General features: G+C 40.3%; 1 protein-coding gene across 1 annotated transcript in view; it reads left to right on the top strand.

The window, feature by feature from the left end:
- The window catches only part of calcr (calcitonin receptor), a gene marked incomplete at its 5' end in the record, with an annotated part of 34,474 nt that extends 20,925 nt beyond the window's left edge, over positions 1 to 13,549 (top strand). Inside the window, 7 exons of the mRNA XM_084562629.1 lie at positions 1,328 to 1,454; positions 6,872 to 7,025; positions 7,512 to 7,572; positions 7,726 to 7,792; positions 7,916 to 8,134; positions 8,762 to 8,803; positions 13,179 to 13,549. Of these exons, the coding sequence (XP_084418755.1) occupies positions 1,328 to 1,454; positions 6,872 to 7,025; positions 7,512 to 7,572; positions 7,726 to 7,792; positions 7,916 to 8,134; positions 8,762 to 8,803; positions 13,179 to 13,400 (892 nt within the window). The 3' untranslated portion in view covers positions 13,401 to 13,549. The remainder of the gene's footprint in view (positions 1 to 1,327; positions 1,455 to 6,871; positions 7,026 to 7,511; positions 7,573 to 7,725; positions 7,793 to 7,915; positions 8,135 to 8,761; positions 8,804 to 13,178) is intronic.
- Between the last annotated feature and the right edge of the window lie 1,077 nt (positions 13,550 to 14,626).

The raw sequence follows: 14,626 nt of genomic DNA, 5'->3' as shown, positions 1-14,626 counted from the left end.
GTTATCCAGAACAGATCTTGTAAGAGACCGTCACTGCGCTGCAGAGTTTTATACACACTCATAAATCCAGAGGCCGTGTTTAGGGCAGGTGCATAATCACAAAACCCTGTGACCCTCTCAGAGTCCAACTCTTAAGACAGCAATTCAATATGTCATTCATAATTCATCACGTTTAAAGACCTGGCAAATTAAGATCTCAATAAAGAATATATATATATATATATATATGGTCATTTTTTCTTTTTAGCCATAGTTTTGTATATTTATATCCAAAACACTTTAAATGTTGGAGGCTTGATTTTGTATAATAAGATCCAGATGTGAAGCTTAACAGTGGTATGTGATGGTGTATAGCTGCACTACTCAGTTATTTACAACTCTACATCAACACTGTCAGGATTCTCAGATAAAAATACTCCAGTTGCCTGTGGAAAAACAGGGTTTGGTTTAAAGTCCCAGCCAAAGACATTAGGACCTGTGACAGTTCCATCAAAGTCAGTCTTGAGGATTCACCCTGTGTTTTGACATTCCCTTTTAGATAAAAAACCCCTTGTATATAAAGGTTCATAATCTCCTGCATTTCCCTTTTGGACCTAAAATAGGACTGTTCAGTCGGAGGATACCGTGGCCTCTGAATGAGACGGTGAAAATGTGTAGTTTTATGTTGTTTTACGCTGGCTTGAGGAAATTTAGAGCTCTTCCTCTTTTCGTTGGTCTCTGTGGGGTTTATGACTCAACAAAGACAAAATTGGCCATGGGCAATAAACGGATATAACTTCTTTACAGGAGGTTACATTCGGTAAAAAATCAATTTGCCACAGTTTCCGTTCAGCTTTAATTCAGCTGCGGCCCGTTTGATCGCTGCTGTGAAATTAATATCTTGTTTAACCATTACCAGCATTAAAGGTAGTAATATGAATGACTTGCAAATGATTTTGATCCTAATAGTTGTTTTCACTTTGCCCGCCATGCCTTTTATTATACTATTAATTCTGAGTGGCCGGCCAAGGTAATGAGAAAGCACCCTTGGGTTCCATTATGCATTATTTAACAGGTCTTATTTAACAGCTCTTCCAGTACGTACAATTCAGGCTGTTTAGAGGCAATCCAGCTTCCTGGTCGCAGGGATTTTATAATGGACACACAAAATAATCTGTCTTAGAAAGATACCAGTTATTTGATATTTTACACACTGTGACTACATTTGACAAACTCATTAAGCACACCAGTCATTTGAGTCCCCCAGTCAGTTTAATGTTGTTTTATTATGTGTTGGAGAAGATTTTGTTCCAAATTTTTTTATCACATTGTCAATCATGGCAAACAGGAGTCTGAGCTGCCAAAGGATCACCCTCCACAAGAACCTCTTCTGCTCCTACGTGCTCAATTCTGCCCTCACCATCCTCTACCTCATCACCGTGGTCAACAATCCCAAAGTGGTGAGCAGAAACCCGGTGAGTAGGTATTGACCACCAGGACAGGTTATGCATGCAAATGGGGTCATGTTTACTGTGTTCACGAGAACAGCCCATGGTAACACCAGCCTTTGTGAAGTATGTGCAAACTGCAGAAGCCACAGAAGTTCATTTCTTAGTGGCAATTTAATAGTAAAAAGCTTTCAATAACTTGACATATATCCAGTGTCCTAATTTATTTTTTTATTGTACCTTTGCACTACCTTGTGTTACCAGGTTGTTTGCTTGCTAACAGCATTGTTCTCATAACTTAAGGCTGATGTTACCACTTGAACGTCAAACATTTTTTGTACACAACATCACATATTTTAAACCCAGTTCCATTTACCGTGACTTGTTGTTTTAAGTGCCGTCAAACATTCACAGTTGAGGCCGGAAACTAAAACAGCAGGTTTACTGGAAGAAACAGGACAGCTCTGTGAGAGTAGCCAAACACAAACATTAGCATGCTAACGTGCTCACAACACCCATACTATGGGAACATCAGCATTAAGTACATTCATCCACGGCTCCAATGATGTGCGAGTCCTGAACGAATCGTTCAAAACTCAAGAATCATTGTGCTGACTTGAGTGAGTCGTGATTCCTCGTTTCTATTAACTCGTTCGCTGACTCGTCCTTGCTGCCGCTTGCTAACTAGCCAACTGGAAAGAAAAGACCAGACAACATGTCGCTATTGTGCAATTGCTATACTGACTGCATTTGTATAAATACATCAAGTTAATCGCTGTATTAGCCCTTTGGGAAAAGCAACAGCTCTGGTTTCCTGTTTCAGCTCAACTCTCCCTTTCCCTCCCTTATATGAGCTGTGAAAGAAATAATCACTCAGTTGCTCTCAGGAGCCTGGCCCCACTCGCAAAATGAACGAATCACTCACTTGCTCACTCCCAGCCCAGCAGCAACCCGCTGGCACTCTCCAGTCTGTTGCTCTGTTGTGGTAGTCTCTGAATGGCGTAGAACGAAATTATTCACTATACACGTTATGTTTGTCTCGCAAAGGTAATCAGCAGGCTAAATTGAGAAAAATGTTTAGGCAGTTCCACTGTGTATTTTGAAGATAAACTACAACTAGTGTGTGACTCATTACTGTTTGTGTGCTGCAGTGCCGTCGCTATTGAGTTCCTTTCAACTTCACGTTATTCATTCATAAACAATAGAAAATTATTTTTGCCATATGTGGAAAAAATGCTCAAAAATTCTCATGTGAATAATTTTTTTACCCATACTCTTTCAATCCCGGGAATTTATGTTTAAATTTATGTTTAATGGACCGCGAGGTAGTATTACCGCCACCATTTGCGATTAGTTAATTTTATCATGTGTGAGTCAAAGATAAAATACAATAAAAATAAATCTTTCCCCTTTGAGAACTGCCGATCTTTCACGTTCTTTTTCACAATGATATTGATCATTTTCCCGTTTCGAATGAGTGGTTTTAGCGGTATGAATCAGTGGGGACTGGGAGGGGTTGGAGCTTGTGTGCACATATGGATTTCTGCACACTCCGGGTGACTAACAAACCCGATTCTCTTTGTTGAGTGAGTGACTTATATGAACTGAGTCAGTAAAAGGGATCAAGTTTGACATCACTGACCCGGGTGATATGTCATTCTACCACATCAGATGATCCCATGGGTTGCCCCTCAATCATTTGAGATTAGTTCAACATGGTACCGGCCTACTTGCTGACTTTCATTAACATCTATCAGTCTTTGGTCGTCATATCATTGCTAGTTGCTTCCTGTGTGAGCACATTGCTTTAGGTTTATCAAATATCAGCATTAGACATATAATACATTTACAAAGAAGAGAAGTCAATGCAACTAAAATTCAATGTTTTAACTTAATAAGCCCTACAAAATCCTTGGCCTTGCTTCCTTGGTTTAGCTTGTTAGCGACAGACATTTGTTAATTTTGTGGATATAATAATAGTAGTTAAAAATGTATGTTTGTACCAAACTTTATAGTCCAGTATTTATTGCAGTATTTCTGTTGGGACCACAAGTTCTACACAAATAATATGCCTGAATAAATGAGTTGTTTACACTGTCTCCAATAAAGACATAATTTATGCTAAATCTAATAAAAATGGAAGGAAAAATAAATAACAGTGAACACTGATTTGATGTGCAAGGACAGGCTATGCGGGAATGTAAATGCAGAAGCTCTATATTTTCAATATTTAAATGTTTGAAGGCCATAATTTTAAGTAAGTCCTAAGTAGTATTTCATCTCTATGCGCCTCATCTTGGCAGGGTTAGACATTCAGCAGACAGTTTTTGTTCTCTTCCACGTTCTCCTATTAGACTTGTGCAGCCACAGTGAATGCCTGATGTGGATTCTTTGAGGTCCGCTTAGGTAGAAGTAATAAATCTGTCTTGTAGGAATGCCTCGCTATCAAAACTGAACATAAATTTGTGTGTTACCCTTTTTTCTTTTCTGGAATTCAAACTAATGAAAGTCTGTTAACCCGGTGCTTGACACTTCTTAAGAGTTGTTTTTGCAGAGTTTCTTTCATACTTTGCTTTAATGCAGATCCAAACAAAATTAAACACATTTAGGCTCTCCAAGTTAATAAAAACAGACAAAAACAGACACCCATCCTTCCAATAGGTGTAAAATTGGGCCAATTTTTAGAAAAAAAAAGACTTTAGATGATCCAAATGCTATACAAAAACAACAAATACGGGAGATAGGATTGTAGAAATTGGCTCATGCTGCACACAATCCCATCAGCCACAGCCTGCTTTCAGCTGGAGCATTGCTCGCCTGACAAAGTACTGGAAACATCGAAGACACATCAGAGACTTCAGCCGGGTTTGGGTTTGATTCTAAGTCGTGCTGCTTTTCCTTTTTATGCATTCATCCAATTTGTCTGGCTCATTCAAATATGAATCTCCAACAAGCAGACAGGAATGACAGCCATCATCATCAATGTGCGGACACATATATGTATTTGTGCAGTGGCGCCCTTTCAAATTTCCCCATCACCATTCATCAGAAAGGTTTGTCTTGAATCTGTTACTTTCTGATGTAGTACGGTCACGTTGTGGCAACTTGCGGCGGTGTGTCAAAATAAAATTACAGTGGTCGTGGCTGTCGAGAGGAAGCAGAAAAAGAAATCACAAGCATCACTGGTAGAGATTCATGCGTGTCTGTTGGGAAACGTTTTGGAATTTACAGCTGCCAAAGTGAGACTTGCGCGCCTGTTTTCGGGGCTGGTGATTTAGGAATGGTGGATTGTAGTAGAGATTTGCTCTCGCAGAGAAAACAAGCTCATTTTATTCGCTATGGTGTGGTGAGACAGAGTCTAGTTTGGCCTGCCAGCAGTGTGGAGGAGTGAAACCCCAAAGCTTATGTCAAACCAGGGAGGAGGCTGAAAACATTAGAAACATCTACATGATCTATAGCAGCTTGATTTGTTAACCAGAACATTGTTGGTAGACAAGCCTCGGTTAGCTGCAGTCCTGAATTACTGAAAAGAAAGTGACCTTATTCTTAGATACCTGAGTCTGGTATATTAGAGTTCCATCAAATGGAGAGTGAGAGAGAGACATATGGCTAAAAGTTTAGAAGTATGTTTTGAACTAAGAATACCCCTGAGAGCAGCCGTTAATAGCTGTGCCAGCATCTTTGAATTATAACAAGGCTGCACGCACAATCACAAACACAAGAATGTGAACCAGAAATACCAATATTTAAAATAAATCATATATTTCTACATTCCCTTATGTTCTCTGTACACATTTTCTTACAGAAAAGACCGAATTTGTAACTTAAGAATAAGAAGCAAGTTTAAACTTTTAACCTATTCCTATATGCTCTCCACTAAGGATATTTCATTCTTACATAGCATTAACTTTTAAATGAAAACTCAGGTATGCTGATGTCAATGATATCCATCCAACTTTGACTATATATTTCACAGAATTAGCACTTTGGTAGATGGCCTAAGGATTGTGTTGATCCTTTGTAGATGTTGCAGGCGTTTTTCTACTGATTTTCAACTTGAGTTTTGTAGAACAGTCTGTTGTCTCTTACGTTATACCGTTCCAGTTAGATTTGCCAGAAATAGAACAGGTGGCTGATGATACAATGCCATTAGTATAAGGACATTGCTGTAGTAATTGTGCAAGCTCTCAAAAGTGAGAAAGGATCCACATGGAGGTCACATGAGGACCGAGGTAGAACAAATAACAAAAGTCAATTTATTAAATCTATGGTGAAACCAAAGAGCTCTGCAGTCAAAGCAGGTGATCCTAACAGAGTCCAAACAGAAAATAATCCAACGAATGCAGTCCAACAAAAGAAATCCAAGAAAAAGGAAACCATAAAATCCAAAAGAAACAATTTTAGTTGGAAATCAATTCATGTACAAAGTAAGAGGGGCTCATATTAATCCCTGTGGGACACCTTTATCCTCCGTTTTATTTAGAAAGATATGATTGAAAGACCACTTATTTATAACCAAATATTGATCTTTTTAGTAAAGGCCTTTTAGTAATGTTACAGCTTATTGTGATATTATGCTTTCATGGTAGTTGATGTATTGCAGTAAGTACTGCAACATATGACATTTCTGGATGACTGTGGGATTGTTTTCTTCCTCTTGCTGCCATCTTGGCTTTTAGAAGAACCACATAAACCAGATTTGGGTATAAGGCAAGAAGTAGCAATCATAGTTGGAACAAGTATGCATCGGCCACCAAAGCTGCAGGCTGCACTGGCAAACATGCCTGTCAAAAAATGTCCAAAAACATGTGTCCCTAATAAATCTAATAAAAAATGAAACAATGAGCCACGATTGCTCATATATAAATATGACAAACTTCTTGCTTTCATGGTAGATAAGGAAGAGGAGAAGATTTTCAGCACAGTCACGTTCATTGGTGCCTGTCTGTCAGTCATTAGCAGAACTGTAGCTTAGGGCAGATTCATAATTGTCTTTCTAATTATAGCCTTAGTAGACTGGGGTTAGATGAGTGGACATTATAATAATATGTCATCAAAGTCATCATCTCCTATCATAATGACTCAATCAAAGAACATAATTGACATAATGAGAGATGCTATCATTTTGTCATAAAGTAGTGGATGCAAAAATAGAAAAAGCTACTAGTGTGCACTTGTACAACATGGCTCCCACTTTGTGAAAAATGAGAAAAACACACACACACACACACACACACACAAAAAAAATCATTTCTCCCTCCTAAGGGGGTTAAATCATAAAATGGATGATACTGGGTAATGACTTTGTGCCATGAGTGCTGAAACATCATTCAACTTTTTTGTTTTATCTCCTGCTGGGATGTCAGGCGAGTTTGAACCAATTGTATTATTTCTATTTTTTTTCAAAGTTTTTTTTTTTATCCTTGTTCTTGCTCTACCTGCAGGTCGGATGTAAGGTCTTGCAGTTCTTCCACATGTATATGCTGGGCTGCAACTACTTCTGGATGCTCTGTGAAGGCATCTACCTTCACACACTCATCGTGGTGGCTGTGTTTGCAGAGGAGCAGCATCTGCACTGGTACTACCTCCTGGGCTGGGGTGAGTCATTGCCACAATTTCCTGGGTGTTCTCTTTTTCGTCTATTCTATTCTATTGTGCGACTTCTTTTTGTTAAGTCCTCAATGGACAAAGTCGTGGCACGGAAACCCCCAGAAAAGCAATTCAAAAAAGATTGGACACAATCTTGCAATTTACCTGGAAACATCCGATCCTGGTACAGTACAGTGTGTCGTTGTCTACTTAGTGCCACTCCTGTCCCGTTCTTGACCCTGTTCAAAACAGGAATAATGGAGGCAGACTGTTTTCTACTGTTACTAACAGAGCAATACAATTTCAGTAGGGAGGGTTTTATAAAAGAGGGCGTTAAAATTTCCTAGAGTGATATTTGTTGAGCATCTGTTTATTTCATGAGGACGTTTAACAGCAAACAAAGCTAATTGTGCTTCTACCGTTTGGATACATGGCAAGTGAATTCCCCCGACTTCACTCACGACCTCATATGGCTGCCTTCTCCTCCTGTCCAAGGTTTTCCTCTAGTGCCTGTATCCATCCACGCCGTGGCAAGGAAAAAGTATTTTGACGACAAGTGAGTAATGCCCCAGAAACCTCTGCAAATAAACAGAAGGTGTTTACATATGTGCTCGGCTCGTCTCCATAGACACACGTGTTTTTGTACGTGTGTGCGCGTGTGGATTTTGGGCGGCAGACAGTACTGACTGATATGTTTTTCCCTCTGTAGCTGCTGGATGAGTGTGGAAACCCATCTGCTCTACGCGATCCATGGTCCTATAGTGGCGGCACTTGTTGTAAGTCTGCCAATCTGCTGCTTCTGCACAGAAAACCAAAAGTGAAATACACTTTATTATTTGTAGTAAAAAATGCTTCTTTCTTTTAGTTTAATTTGTAATTTTTTTTAAAACTTTCTGCAGGTAAACCTCTTCTTTCTACTAAATATTATAAGAGTGCTGGTTACCAAGTTGAGAGACACGCATCGGGCAGAGTCTAACATGTACATGAAGGCGGTGAGAGCCACCCTGATCCTGGTGCCCCTTCTAGGAATACAGTTTGTCATTCTTCCCTGGAAGCCAGCAAACCGTCTGGCCGGTGAGGTCTACGAGTACATCATGCACATATTCATGCACTACCAGGTAAGCACTGAGCTGATGGCGAGCCACAACTTTCATAACTCCCATTAAATAGCCTGTTAAGGTCAGTTCAAAGGGAATTCAGCAATGAATTAATAAGCAGGATAGAGCTGCTTCACTGCTCTGCGGATTGAGGCGTTATTTCGCCTCTGGACAAAATCTTATCAGTGAGACAAAAAAGCAACATCAGTGCACTTTGAGACTGAAAGTAGTATTTTTACCTCAGACTTGAAACCTCTGTATTCATCCACATGTAATCCCAAATCAGATTTGTCAGTAACCTCAGGCCCTACAAAGACTTTTGCACGATTTAAACTCTCTTTAAAACATATCCAACAAAGGTTAAAAAAACGTCCCCTGTGCTTGTTGGGTTTGATTGATGCGTATCCCTGTTGAATTGCCCCTTAAATGAGCAGTTACTCCATTAACTCTATTTTACTAGCAGTTAGGCACGTAATTAAACAACAAGCAGCCAGTCCATGAAATATTCAGGTGGGCTTCCAGTTCCTTCACTTACCAGATAGTCATTTCATGGATCCACACATACTGTTTTATTTCATGCCTGCTATAAAGTCAACCCTCAGAGAATTAAAGAAAGAATGAATTACAGTCTGTTTTTCTTTTTTCAAGGGTTTACTGGTTTCAACAATATTCTGCTTCTTCAATGGAGAGGTAAGGACTGTCCACGTATTTAATGTGTTACACAGTTCAGTGTTATGTAAAGACGAAGGGGAAGTTAGGTGAGAGGACTCCTACCACAGATGTAAGAGTGAATGAATGATTCCCCAAAAATATCTACTATACCTTTAAGAATATCGTACCCTGCCGCCATGTTAACATAATAACGCTGTAGTTTTGATAAAGCAATTGGCCTTTTAAAAAGGTCAGCATGCACGTTATTCTGGGAGCTGCTCAGTCAAGGAGCAATAAAACCGCTCATGTTTGTGACATTATGGATGAGACTCCATCAGGTAGAGCATTTTCATATCTAGTTTTTTCCGGTTAGGTCTCTGCCATCTTAGATCTGTACCTGGCATATATCAAGGAGTGACACATAAATATCAAACACAGATTGAAAGTTTTCCTTTGAGTATTGAACAACTGAGTAAAATAGCTGAGCCTTCACAGCTATCATCTGCCATTAGTCCAATTGTAACAGGTTATAAAGTATTGTTCCGCTCATCTCTTCTGAGACCAGACTAGTGCTGCAGCAGTAAAAGCTGAAGGGTCATGTCAGGTGAGGAGTCAGACAGTTTATAAATGACTGTGTGGTTTCCAAGCCCAGCTGGAAATGGATTCTCCTTTCAAGTTCCTCTGCCGGCCTCTCTTAGTATGTCTGCAGCTGTCTGACTGCGAGCATCCTTAACTTGGTTCAAACGCTTCATCAAACTAATGAGCTGGATTTCCATTAGGGCCACGATTTAGGGTTAATGATGTTGTGGAGACCTTTTGGCTCGGCTGACTCGTTGAGTGAAAGATGCTTTCAAACTCGAGGTCTCCACAAAGAATATGTGCTGCGAGGCCAAGCTGGACATCTTTAGCAGGCTGTTAGTGTCCATGGCAGTGTGAACGGTGCAGAGAGAGAAAGGAGGCAATTATGCACAACTGTTACCCTGTGTGAAATTCTGCAAAGAGACAATGATGTTGTTATGTGGTATTTCATCGCATGAGAAGAACACAGGGCAGAGACGCATACACCGAGAGAGGAGCAGATTTAGGTACTCAGCATGAGGTGTTTGGCACAGACGACCAGGCAACCTACTGTGGAGTTTCATACATTCGGCCTGGAAAATAGGTCAGCTATTAGCTCATACAGGAACAGACAGGACACATCAGCATCACGTTAAACAATGTCAGTGATTTGGGGAATACAGACAATGTGTAGAGCATATGTTTAAAGGGAGAGCCCACTTTTTCTGGCTCACAAAGGGCAATGAGCGGGTTTGTTTGCTTCACTTGCATAATGACCAATTCATGCTCCCTTAATCAGGACATGGGTTTCTGGGGCTGGGTTCAATTCAGTTTTTTGATTTCAAGGCCAAACTGCACAGACCTGCCTTGTTTCTTCAATGGCCCCATTGTGAGGTTAGGTCAGTGAGACAAACAGCTTTCAAGCTGTGTTTGTGACATCAAGCAAGACGTTCTACATGGAAGCTGTAAGCCTCAGCTGCTCTTTTGTCTCATTACGACAATTAGTGGCATAATTTATATCATTAGATCATTGTGTGTTAATGTACCCGCTGTAATTATAGTAGTATTAGGGGGATTCTGAATAAAATGATTAGCATTGCACTGCTGGAGGTTTTTCAGATCTGGTTTCTGTTTTTAGGTACGCTGTTTACACTCAAGGTCTTGTTCAATCAATCAATTAAAATGTACAAAGTGTGGAATTTATGATGTTGGTGGGTTTTTAACCTATTCAAACTGACGTTAGACAAGAGACGGAGTACATCTTGGACAGCTCGCCAGTCCATCAAAGGACTAATACATAGCCTCAGGGTGCTAGTTCTGGCCTTGTGCTAGTGCCAGTTCAGAGCTATTTTAACTTGCAAACAACCAAAGAAGCTTTGCCTTTCCACAGGCTACAGATCCAAAGCAGTGCCATGTCATTAAATCACTGGATACGTTAGCTCACGTCTTATCTGTTCCCATCGGTTTCTTTCTTGAAGCGCCCTCTTTGGAGTAGGCCGACAAGGCTACAGTAGCTCGGGGTTTTAAAAATGTTTTAGTTGGTCTTGTTGGTCACAGTAATCACCAGACATAAGTGATTCTTGGTTCTAGACCAGCACAAGTGTTCACGCCGCTCTTGAACCAGTTTTCCTGGCTGTCAAAACGCAACTAGTTTGAGATTAGGCACCAGGTTCAAACTCACCCTTGAACTGGCTGAGTGGAAAAGTGTTGACAAAGAGAACCATTCACACCTACAGTATGGCTAGTTTTCAGAAAGAAAACCCTTTCAGGCACAGAATGGCCCCAGCAGATCCATCGCACAGTAAGGTTTCAGTTGTAATAATCAATATATTACTGACTGAAAGAAAAAGCCAAACAATCACTACTTCCAGTTTCTCAAATGTGATGGTTTCCTACTTTTTTTTGTTTAATATCACTCTGCATTTAGCATATTTGGTGAGATTAAAGGAAATACTTTAAGACATGAACTTGTGCTCTGGAAAACTGTGAGGGCATTTTTACCATTTTATAAAATGTTATAGACTAAACAAATAGCAGGTTGATTTTAAATGTGACTGACAGTAAAAGTAATTACTGGCTGAAGCCATCTATCTACTGGGGTTTAAACGTCTCCAGGACAAAATGAGTAATAGTCCTGAGAAGGGTTTGTTTGATTTGGATGTGATCAATCTGTTTGGGAATAAGGAGTAGTGCAATAAATTATTTCAATTCCTGTGTGCTTTCTCTAACAACAGCTATTTTCTTGGTTATTAAAGCTGTGACGAGTAGCTTTCATTTTTTTCAGATACAGCTTTTCTTTATTGTGAAGGCAGAACAATCATACAGAAAGACTGAGTTTTTAAAGAATTAGAAACGTGTTCCATGTTTGTGTTCTTCTGAAACGAGAGATTCTCAAAACAACTCGGTCCGTCCATTTCCCCGACAAATCCCCACAATCTTGCCTGCTAACAGCCCTGCTGAATTTTGGATTTGGGAGATTAATTAAGTTTCTGCACAACTGTATAGCACCATGACTGATGATCACATTAAGCACTAAATAGAAGGATTTGACTTACAGTAAGTCATCTGGATATTAATGGATTTTGTGATGATCCACAATGGACATGCTTATTGATGTGTTTACTGTGTCAGATTGAAAGTTGCAGCAAGATAATGATGATTCTGAACATCCCTGTCGAGTTCCTCCTTGACATTAAAACGGCTGCATGACGATCTGCTGTTGGTGTAATTACTGATGTTGTATAATATTCTAATCAGTTGTGAAGAGCCCTCGATGATTAAAAATTGTGCTATTTCAGTCAAGATGCTATAAAGAAAAATAATGTTTAACATATAGCTCAAAAAAGATGACACCTTTCTTCCCTTTCATAATGTGATGATCTGTCCACATGCAAAACATGGCCTCATTTCAAGAAAAGATACTTTGGAGTTTCTGTTTCCTAACTGGCCTCTGCTAATGTAATTGAAATCTGAGAGAACTACACATGCTGCAGCAATTACGCACACATCAGTTAAGCTCCCTGTCAGTCGAACTGTCAGAGGATGGTGTTTACACGGGCCCTGTCTTACTCTCACTGCACCACATTCTGATTTGCATATAAATTTAGATGTCAGCTGGAGTCATTTTGTGGTCAAAGTAGACCAGACAAGAAAAACAGAAGAAGGTGCTTTTTGGGGGGAACATCGAGAAATGTTTTTGTCTCTCCAGCCAGAAACACAGAAAAAAAATAGCTAAAAAAATGACTGCGCACATGATGTAACATTACATATGCCTCATTTCTTGGTTAATGCTCCTATTAAAATGCTAGTAGAGTGCTGTTTTTTCCAATGTATATAGTAGATGTTTTCTGTGAAAACAGGGAGCTGGTGAAACCATTCCCCTCCCAAAATGCCCAGTCTGCTCTGATTGACCAACTCCAACTGCCTGTACAGACACAGCCCACTACCCCACTACCCCACTGTCATTGTAAGCAGGCAAGCTAGCTACTAGCTAGGGGGGAGCAACGTGGGAGGGAGGGAAACCTGCTCTCTGTTGCTGAGAACTTGTCACCATAATCGTTGCCTGTGGATTTAAAGAATGAGTGGGATAATGAAACGGAGGAAGACGAGGCTAAATTAGTATGCGCCCCTTGGTGCAAGATGAGTCATGAACAATTTTTGACCCGTTTCCAGGAGAACTTTAAACTATCATTAAGTATATGTATAATTAACAATTATTTGATTAAAACACAGTCATAGAGGTGATGTCAAGTGCGAGGTGATGTCAAGTGCGAGACATTTTAAGGACAAAGCACAACCCACATAGATCTGTATAAACGACACTGACCTTTTATATGTTTGTTTGTGTGACGTTCAGGTGCAGGCAGCTCTGAAGAGACAGTGGATGCAGTATAAAACTCAGTGGGGTCAGAGACGAAAGGACCACTGCTCAATGCGCTCCACGTCCTACACAGCCACCTCCATCACCGAGGAACCCACGTTCATGTACCACCATGACTGTAACACTGAACACTTGAACGGACGCCACACCGAGGACTCTGAACTGGTGGCACTAAAGTCAGGAGACACGTACGCTTGAGTCTCTCTGAGGAGGAAGCGTCTACCGGTGGAAACAGCCGCAGAAGAGCAACAGACGGAAATGTACAGAAAAGAAAACAAATCCTATTTGTCCGCCATATCTCAGTGATTAAATCTCAGATGCTTATGCTGGTTTGTTAAGCCCAGGACGATGATACGGGTCTGGAAACAGAAGAGCTCATTGAGACGCAGATGGAATTAGCTTCAAGGCTGACACATTTTACATTTTACTTTTTGTTGGTGTCGCGGCTGCTTTTCTTTTTTTTTTTTTTTTTTGATGTGGAGGACTGGTGGTACAAGACAAGCTGCTTTTGACATTTGTCAACTTCCTAAAGCTGCTAAACTGCGTGTGCATGCTCACAGTGATGGAGGCTAGCGCCGGGGCGGAGCAAAAATAACTGTGACCGTGACGATGATGTTAGAGATGATGGTGCTGAATGTGACAGACGATGGTACAGATTATGACATGATGCAGGGGTGAATAATGATGGTGATGATTATCAAGGTGAAGTAGAAGAACCAGAAGAACCAATCATTCCCAACCTCACCTATACCAAAGGGTACTGTTTGTTGGTCGCACCGATGGGGGCGTACGCTGTCCACCTGAGCACAGATGTGGTACCATGAAGCAAAAGACAGAAACACAACACATGCACACACTCAACACAAACCTGATTATATGTGCCATGGCAGAGGTCAAATTTCCAAACACTCTCTGTGCTTAAAGCTCTGGAATCGTGTACATAAATGTATGTTCACCACGTTTCATTTGGAAAAAAAAGTGTTTCAGTGTTAAAAAAAAATATACTTATTTTCGTTTTTTAATAATATTATATTATTGCCAATTCCTAAGTACGTGCTAAGTGTTTGTCCTGTGATGCTGCATTCCCCCGACTGCTTTGTTGTTTTTGCAGTTGCTATACTTGTGCTGATGCCGAAGATTGCGGCCGAGGAGCAAAAAATGCGCACGAGATGTACTCTAGGAAAAAAAGACGACTCTGCTTCGAGGTTGTCGCTACAAGTTGTGCCAACGATTCTGACAAAGATTTTATTCTTAATCGCCCTTTGTCTGCTCACGATGCCTATAATCTACCTTCTGCTTTTAAAAATTCTGTCCTCCAAGCGTTGGCATTCATTCATTTTGTAGCATTTTGTATGAATGAATGAATAAAGGGCAAAAGAAAGGTTGACTAAAGATAAAATGGTGAGAAGATTGTGTCTATACTG

Source organism: Chelon labrosus, assembly GCF_963514085.1.
Source record: "Chelon labrosus genome assembly, chromosome: 16".
NCBI classification, from domain to species: Eukaryota; Metazoa; Chordata; class Actinopteri; order Mugiliformes; family Mugilidae; genus Chelon; species Chelon labrosus.
This window is presented reverse-complemented; position numbering and strand designations above follow the sequence as displayed.